The 9,194-nt window shown below is 41.9% G+C and overlaps 1 protein-coding gene across 3 annotated transcripts in view; it reads left to right on the forward strand.

Moving 5' to 3' along the window:
- SORCS1 (sortilin related VPS10 domain containing receptor 1) overlaps positions 1–1,933 on the forward strand; it is a 257,123-nt gene extending 255,190 nt beyond the window's left edge. For 2 of the 3 annotated variants that reach the window (XM_059477096.1, XM_059477097.1), the window contains 2 exons: positions 73–191; positions 1,476–1,933. In XM_059477096.1, the coding sequence (XP_059333079.1) occupies positions 73–191; positions 1,476–1,532 (176 nt within the window). In that variant the 3' untranslated portion in view covers positions 1,533–1,933. The remainder of the gene's footprint in view (positions 1–72; positions 192–1,475) is intronic. The other variant, XM_059477098.1, reaches the window with a different exon arrangement.
- Positions 1,934–9,194: the final 7,261 nt, after the last annotated feature.

Genomic DNA, 9,194 nt, shown 5'->3' on the forward strand with positions numbered 1-9,194 from the left:
GGACAGCCCTGCTTAGCAGAACACAGGATGGAGTGAGGAGACAAACCTTCCCATGTGATATTCCCTATACAGAGCAACCTCAGGCCACAGTCCAGAGCCCAAGGAAAGGAAATGCAACCAAGGTAGTCTGGACAGAGGACTTCCAAAAAGCCTGTGGATCACCAAGAGATTTCAAGCCAAGACCCAGAGCGGTGGGTCCTAAACTTTAACAATTTTTTTTATGTTTGGTTTTCTTGTTCTTGTTGTTTTTTCACCACTAGAAACCTCCAAGGCAAAATTGCTGTAAGATGCTAAGAGAGAAACACCCAGTTTCAAGTCAGGAAATTGGGTGAGCTTTGGGCTTTGAGCTTCCCCTTTCTAAAAGAATGCAGTGGTGAATTCATGTTTTCACAGGTGCAAACTGCAGTTTCAGACTGGAATGGCAAGGGTCTGTCACTGCTAGCTTTGTGCAAGGTACCTTCAAAACTGCTCTTGCTGGTGATGGAAACTTAAACCCTACAAGGCTCCAGGATAAGAGAAATGAAAAGTAAATTTTAGGGGGAAGTTTTCATTTGGTGCATCTATAGCATTTCTGTCTTTCTATAACAGACAGAATTTTATATATTTTTCCGCTGTGCTACTGAACACTGCATTACACCAGAAATTGGCCCTTTACAACTCCTTGGTTTGCACCTGTGACTGCACGATCAGTTAAATGTGTGAGATACACAGACTCAATTATGTATCAAAAGGAATCAGTCCAACAAACTTCCAAAGAGTGTTTTTCCATCCTGTCAGTGAGATGAATAAGAAAACTGAATCAGAGCTCATTGACAAAATGAGGAGGTCTGGACCTAGATGTGAACAGAATAGAAAGTGCAAAGGTACTCTCCTATACAACCACCTCATCTGTTTCTGGAAATCAGCAATTTCTTTTCTAATGAGTTTTCTTTCTTTTGGGAAAACAAAGCAAGACTGTAATTGGGTGTTTCTCTTTTGTATGCTTGTTCAGAAGCCATTTTTTTTTTCATCACCTTTGACTAACATTCAGGGATCCTGCCTTGGAGGAATCAGAATTAATGTCCCTGCATCATTTAATTTTCTCTCCAAACTCTGGCAACAAAACCTCACTTTCCTGTTTTCTGGATGAGTGTGGTTTAGGCACTTCTTTTGCAAATGCAAAGGTTAAGGTTATTTATGAAATCTCCAACACCTTTTCATTGCAAATGAGTTACACATTTCCTCTGAGGACCTCCACCCCTCCTTCCCTCCACCCCTCTGCTCCTGCTTTTCCCTCTACCGTGGGTGAATCATCTTCATTAGCAAAAGAACAGGACATCATCTTCAGTGTTTGAATGACAAGAAAATATTTCTGGAAAGAATGTGTCAGTCTGGAATAGCTGAATCCCAAAGGCAATCAAGGTGATACCTGCAAGCGCCTTCCTTGACTAAATATGCATGTTATTTACTGACTTTTATTTTGTTCTTTGCCACAGGAAGTATTTCCACAACTGCTGAGTCCCAGAGCACAAAAGAAATCCCTACCTATGTAAATGGTTGAATTGAGGACACCAACATCTGTATCTAAAAAAATGAGGAGATCTCACTGCATTTGGACTTTTTAATTCTTCAGATGACAAAGGGTTTTTAGCTTTAAGCCTGTGCATGTGGACATTATACTGAGACCATAGTGGAACTGCATTGTACAGGTGTTCAATTTTAGTGGGGGGTGGGGGGAGAGGAATTGGTACCACTATTCACCCCTGCGGCCCTTCCCCTCACCCTTTCACTCTCTTTTTTCTGATCTGTCTCTAATTTGTAGAAAATTCATAACAATATAGGCCAAGAATATGCATGGGGGGGGTCTCTTCTTTAGGGAGAGGGGTGGGCTGGGATGTGTGGGGAGAAGGGCTGGGGCAGTGGGAGGTGGGAGGGAGTGTTTAGGGTTCTTGGCTTTAGGTTTAACTGCTCCTTTAGCACTTTGGGCTGCGGGAGGGGTAACCGCTCCAGCAGACTTCCGTAGGACACACAGACACACAAAAATCACACTGGAGTTTTAAGGCACTGAAAATATTCTTGGTCAGTCTGGTTCATCTCTCTGTTTGGACTCTGCCCTTCGTTCCTCTAGGTGCAGCTGCTGCCCGTGCCCCGCTCTGCGAGGAGGCTGAGTGTGAGTGTGGGTGATGCCAATGCGAGGCCAGGCTCCTTCCTGAAGAGCTTCCTTAGCCTGCTCACACCAAGGCAGTGCCATGGGAGGGCAATGTTCCCTCCTAACCCTGAACAGAACAGAACAAGCATGCATTACAGGCAGGAGGTTATTGCCAGCAAGAACTCACTGTACTTTGTGCCAGCCTTACACCTTCAGTTTTGGCTGAGAGAAAGCAACACCCTCAGCTCTGTGTAGTGCTGATGGCTGAATTTGTCTAGGGAAGCCCCAGGAGATCTTTGCCTTTTCAGAGTCACCCAGAGGCCTGTCAGTTTTTTGAAATGCACCTTGTCCATAGATTGGGGGGCAGGGAAAGGTCTGTGCACAGTTTTCCAGTGGCTTTCTTTGGCACCCCCGTTGGTTGCAGAGCTGCAAGCTCCTGCCACTGTGGGCAGAGAAGGGAGAATTTGGCTTGGGACTGTTGCCATGCATTTTGAGCCTCAGTACCACAGGACCACTCTTACACAAGGTTTGATTTCTTATTAGCTTTTAAGCTTGTATCTTACCCTGCATGTGGAAATGAGGCTGTAGGACATGTTCACACAGACTGTGCAAGGGAACAGCAGGAAAGTAGGATTAGCACATCTCAAACAAGTCCTCCAAAGACACTGGATAGCTGTGTGACGCCTAGCCCATGGTCAGTACACCTGTTGATTTCCAGCCCAACTCAGATAATTAAACCTTGCACCAGGATTTTGGTTTGGAGTGTAAAGACAGAAATACTGTAACCAGTGTACACTTGCCCAACTGTGTTAGGTGGAGAAAAGTAGAGGCCATAATCAGTGAGGCGCCTGTAGGAGACACCCTGATTGCTGACATAGATGGGTTTTGTTCAGTAGACATTGCCCATGGCAACCTGAGTCAAGACCAGGAGAAATCAGCATGGTAAGTGTGGCCCAGAGTCCCAGGGCAGGGATTTGGTGGTGGTGGCTTTGAATTTCTCAGTCACAAACTAGGCACAAACCTAAATCAACCCACTTGCTGGCAAAACAAAAATGATACCCAGGACACTAGGCCTGTAGTAGTTAAAGGATAATCACAGTACAGAGTCCTCTGCCTCCTTCTGCAGTTTCTCTGAGGCCTGGTAGAAACACAGCAGTTTGTATGGCTTTGCTATTATGTTTGCAACTACAGCTTTAAGAAAGATGGGAAAGTTTTGGCTGCAACTGTATAATAGTCCCCACTGAAGTCCAACATTAGCCAACTTATTTTTATAGTAAGCCAATCAAAAAGTTTTCTTATAGTGTTGGAACTATTTCTAATTTTAAAATTACTTTTTTTGATGTACTTTTTCATCTTCTTTTTCCCTTTCGTTAAATACAATGTAGCGTAATGTATAATTGCTATTGTTTATTGCTTTTACAGTCATATTTATTAAACAGATTATGTCTCTAAATCAAGGCCCATGGTTTTTTTGCTCATTTTAGCCTCTATCCCTGATGGGTATCAATAACAGTATTAAAACAGGAGGTAGTTGATAACCTAAAGAAGATATAGATATTCCCAAATGGGGGAGAATAAAGTTCCTAGAAGGAAGATGCCAATATAAAGGTGACTTTCTTAGTCCCCAGGTTTTCTGCTTTCCAAACAAGCAATGGCTCTGAGCAGTTCCCTGGAACCCCAGCTTCATTCCCTGTCCATGCTTATCCTTCCCCATACAGTCTCTGTTAAATGTTCCTTTAAAATATATTTTTTGGCTCTGCTTCTGCCAGCACTTATGAAGGAAAGTCTGAATTATTAGCATTACTGATTAATTTACACGTGAATAAAATGAAGCCTAGGAAGATTCTGTCAGCTTGCCATATGGCACTGGATGCTTGTTGCTGAGAAAAAAAAAGGAAGAAAACAGAACTCAGGATGCAGCCACCTCTTATAACAGGTTCAGTGCTCTTTTTTGTACCTCAGGATTTGAATTTATATGTGCACGTAAGTGGGGTTTGGGTATCCTCAACAACCAAGGCTGTGGTATGACACAATACCAGTCCAGGAGTCCTAGGATTTCTCATTGCAGGAGGGAGCAGTTTTCAGTCCTGGGCACACCCCGGTGTAATTAACAATTATTAGCCTAGAATGTTCAAGTGGACACTGCACCTCCTCCACTCAGGCTGGAATGGCCACAGTGCAGGTGACTCACTGAGGTGTGTGAAGCCATAATCTGCTTTAATAGTTTAAGTACCCACCTGAATTTGCAGGCATCTGTTCTGGCCATAAACAGTAAGTCTGGTTTGGCAAGCATCTCTCTACAGCATTTTCAGAACATTCTCTTCAGCTTGTTGTGTGTCCTGAGGCAGAGACTGATTGTTATTTGTAGTTGTTTTCTGGTTTGTGTAACAACACAGTAATTCACTGCTAATGGATGAACACTGTGAGAGTAAACAAAGAATACAAAATACTTACAAAATCCAATATGAATTTTCTCTGAGGATGTTGTCTTCCCTTGAGCGAACAAAAAAAGTTCATCATTCTTTGTCAGAAGGAGTAGAGAGTTAAAATATGATTAAAAAGTCAAATAAAGTATTTTCCTAATTTGATGTTGATTCTCTACTGTCGTCTTAGCATACAGATGAGACAGACATAGTGGCTTCAGAGAAATTTATACTTCTCCACCTAGAAGGACATTTGAGCAAAGATGCTGGATTGCTTTTCCTGAAAATCAGTAGTTATTGGTGTTCAAATACTTTTGGGGATTTGGGTCTCAAACAATTGCTTGCTCTTAATATGTGACTATTTGATTGCTTAAACTCTTTCTGAAGAGCAGGACTCTTGAAGTACTTGCTAAAGTGCTAATGCAAATGAAGCAGGAATTTCCAGTGACCCTGAATGAACCCTGTCTTGGTCCTGTCAACTTCTGCTAAGAATTTCTGACAATTGCATTTAGTGTGGTTCCCAGAGCTGATAACAAGGGATTAGTATTTTATCTGTGTGCTGTCACCTCTCATTGAATGCATGACAAGTTTCCTTGTCACATTATATCTCTAGGTACATTCAGTGTTTTAAACATTACCCCTGATTGCAGAGCTACCATGTTCATGGTGTTGAAAAAGAAAACTTTATTTTCCTTCAGTTAATGAGATGCTGTCCCTGCATTTCTCCATGAAACAGAATCATAAAGCATGAGAATAAATAATACTTGAGCTAAAACAGATCCTTTTATTTTGAGTGTTGCTATGATCTTGGCCACAATACCCAGAAGAAAAGACTGAAGTCAGATTGTTTTCTAATTGATAAGATCAAAGTGCTATCATGTACCAACTCATTAGCCTAAGAGATATATTTCATCTGCAGTTTTAACTTTAGCTTTTTCCTTTCCCTTTTTTCCTACTGGAGAATATGGCTTTCTCTTGCTGTGCTGAAAGAGGGATGTAAAGGAAATCTGTGTTGTCTTTTTCTCAGTGAGGATTTCAAGATGTATTTCTTCTTGTTTGCATCCACCCTGTGCTAGGTGCTGTGTGCACCTTGGCAGCAATTGCAGGTTGGGTCTCACATTGTCATCTTGGGCCATTTTGGTGAGTGGATCTCAACCAGACCTTCTCTACACTAGAGAAAATAAACCAGAATCTCAATATTTTCACTTTTTTATGGAGAAGCCCTGAGAGACAAAGGTGCAAGAGAAGGACTGTAGCAAAACCCTTGAGAAGAGAGGCAGGATTGCCTGTCTTTCATACAGCACAGATGCAAGAAAAAACCCTCCCTTCATGAAACAAATTCCTCCTCCAGCCTTTCCTAACCAAAGCTTGGTGTGGTGACATTTCTGGGGCTGCAGCTGCCCTTGCAAATAATTGCTCCCCAGCCCAGGAGTGTGGGCCACTGGTCCCATGGACCTCATCATTCCTTCTTGTGCCCCCCATGAGGCAGCTGTAGGGCAGAGCTCTGAAACAAGAATTGGACTGACAGCTGCCTCTGCTCTGGCTGCTTGCTGCTAAGAGATGAATAATGCATGCAGCGCATTTAAATGTAATGTCACTGAGTGTTTTCAGGGAGAAAACCTTCACTGTTAACCCTGCCTGCATGAGAGGAACATCCTTGTTGGATTCCCTGCAGTGAGGGGCTGAACCTTTGTCTCCACCCCAGAAGGGTCTGGGCTGCAGCATGTCCCCATGGTCTCTCCTGGTGGGCTGCACTCCAGGCTGAGGGTCCCTCCTGGGACTGAGGCAGTTTCAGTGCAGATCCTGCTCTTGACATTTTTGCTGGAGCTGGAAACTTCCTTAACCTCTGGAGCAGACTGCTCACTCGAAGTGATCCCTGCCTGATGTCACATGGGGTGAGTGCATGGGATCCAGCACTGTTGAGAATTGGATGGTGTAAGCCATGTTTCACAGCAAGTAACTTTTTCCCACATTCCACACTTGCCTAGTCCCGCACAGATGTGAGATTCAAACCACTGTAATCCTCCTTCATGCTTCCCTGAAGCTACAACATGTCTAGAGCAAAAACCTGAGGTTTCTTCCATTCCTTCTGTGTCCTTATGAGTGAGGTGAAGCTGTTTGGCCAGAGCTGCAATCCCTGAACAGCTGTACTTTTGTCTGTCTCTGGAAAGTGCTTTCTCCAGAGGTCCAGAAGAAGCCATAATAAAAATAGAACCAGAATTTTACCTCAGCCCCTGCTGCAGAGCCACAGGACTGGACAGACTGGTCTCTGAGACACTGATTTCTTACATAAAATTTTGTAGCGGGCTATTCGTGTAGGTTCTCCCCTGTTGCTGCACTGGCTTGTACAGATAAAAGTTTTTTTCCACTATAGATGAACTTGCAGGAATACCATCTGGTCAATTATTGATATTCCATTAGTGACTAGAGGCCCTGGCACTCCTGACTGTCACTGGATGAAAGACAGTTTGATCCCAAAATAATCTACAGCTCAGGAAGGAAATTTTCAAAGCCACAGAAAGCAATTAGGATGTTTACCCTCTGAAAAACATTTCTTTAATGGACAAGAGAGAGGCCCTGTGTGAGTCCAGAGGCTTTTCTTCCTCACTTGCAGTCCCAAAATCAGCAGTTGGGTTATGATTCTCACTTGTCATCACATTTAGCTGGGTCTGGAGCAGGGCCAGAGCCAGCAGGCGTGTCTGAGCCTGGATGTGCTGCAGAGAAAACTCCATGGTCAGAGTGCCAGCACTGCTCCATCAGAGGGGCTGACCTGCCCACACACACGGACTCCTTGGTCACTTCTGGGTTATTTTTTTCCCTGTGTTTTCACACCACATTGACCTGAAAGCTCAGCACACTGCCTGCTGCTTCCTCTCATTCCATGAGGATGCCCAAAGAGAGCCCACAGCTCTCACATGGCCTTGGTAAAACACAAGCACTTCATTTACAGAAGATTTTAAGGTGCCTTGGCCCTTGGATGCAGTTGCAAGAAGAGTTGTTTCTTCTCAGGCACTGTCAGGGTTATTGGACTTCACTTCAGGGGAAAATAAACACTGGGTTATTTTCAGCAACATTTTGCTGCTTGAAGTCCCCAAGCACTCAGTGTATGCTATGATATAGGAGGATTACATTTAGCAGCTCTTATCAAAAAAGAAATTATGACCCATCCATTGGAATCTATTTTGTCTCTAAACTTTTTAATTAATTAAAGCAATGATTCCTTTCCCGTTGATCATTGCACCATTTTTTTTTCCTAATTTCAAAGTTCTGGTTTCAGGGAGAGGAAATTTACCTTTCCATCCTTTGTTTTACTTCAATTTTTCGTTCATCTCTATAATATTTCTTCTAATTATCCTTTTTAATTATGATGATAGTGAAGAGGGTGGACAATATTTCTTTTTGACTTGTTTGAACTGGATGCAAAAAATAGATTATACTGGCTCTCTTTTGATATTCTGATTTCTGCATATCAGCATATTAACATGCAATTTTCAAAAACTTGCAGAAAAAGACAACCTTTACTCCTGAGAAAAAAATTAGGTAGCACGGAGAAATTATGAGTATTTTTAGCTCTGAGGTTGGATGCTATTTTCAGATCTTGGTCTTTTCACTCATATTAAGAAAAAACATACAAAAATTATGGGGAAGCTAGGACTTGAACACCTGGGGAAATAATAATAATAATAATAATAATAATAATAATAATAATAATAATATTAGAAACCAAATGGAATAATAATAATTTTTAAAGCTTCCCTTTTTATCCTTTTTTCCCTTCATACTAGATGATGTCTGAGAAAGCATTAGCATCATGTCTGCAGAGAATCTCCCCCAGCTATCTATAGACACCTGCTGGTTGGATTAACTGGACACTAGGCTGCCTTTGATTTTGGCATCTTTGAATATCTGAGTGCTTTTTTTGAAGAGTACTGCAAAGTGCACAGTTGAAACAGACTTTTATACACATACAAAGGACTCCTTGTGTGAATTCTGGTCATAATTTCCTAAAAGCTAAAAAGGCTTTATTTTCCTTGAAGAGCAGGAGTTTAAAGGATTTGTTACAGCCCAGCTTTGAGAGTCCATCAGAGTTATCAAGGCCCATTCTCATACAGAATTTGGCATCAGACCTGAAAGATGAAATTATTTATCCCTGAGGCATTCCCCCTTGCATGAAGTGAAGTTAGTGTGAATTGCTAGGACAGCAATGCTGAGGAGTGTTATGAACACCCTCTCCTTACACATTGGAACCTCCTCGCTGCTGTGTTTGTAACACCAGATTTTTTTTTTGCAATTATGGTGACATTGGCAAAATGTCACAAACCCCAAGAAAACCCCCAAAAATTCTGTTACATTGTTTTACTAAAAATAATGCCATTTCATTAAGAAAACAAAACTGTCGTTCTTTTTAATCAAACAGTTCCAACTTTAATTTTTTTCTATGGCAGACTTTTAGAAGACATTTACAACAAAGAGGAGAAATAAAAGCCCATTTCCCTTTATCAGAAGATTCTACTGATAAAGTTTGCCAGACTTCCTCCCCTTCTGAATCTTGTTCAATCCTAAAACACCAGCATATTAAGAGTTTGTAGATTTGAGACAAGTAATACTGTCACTATAAATAATATTTATAATTGTAGCCAGAA

The sequence above is a fragment of the Ammospiza nelsoni genome, chromosome 8 (genome assembly GCF_027579445.1).
Source record: "Ammospiza nelsoni isolate bAmmNel1 chromosome 8, bAmmNel1.pri, whole genome shotgun sequence".
Lineage (NCBI taxonomy): Eukaryota > Metazoa > Chordata > Aves > Passeriformes > Passerellidae > Ammospiza > Ammospiza nelsoni.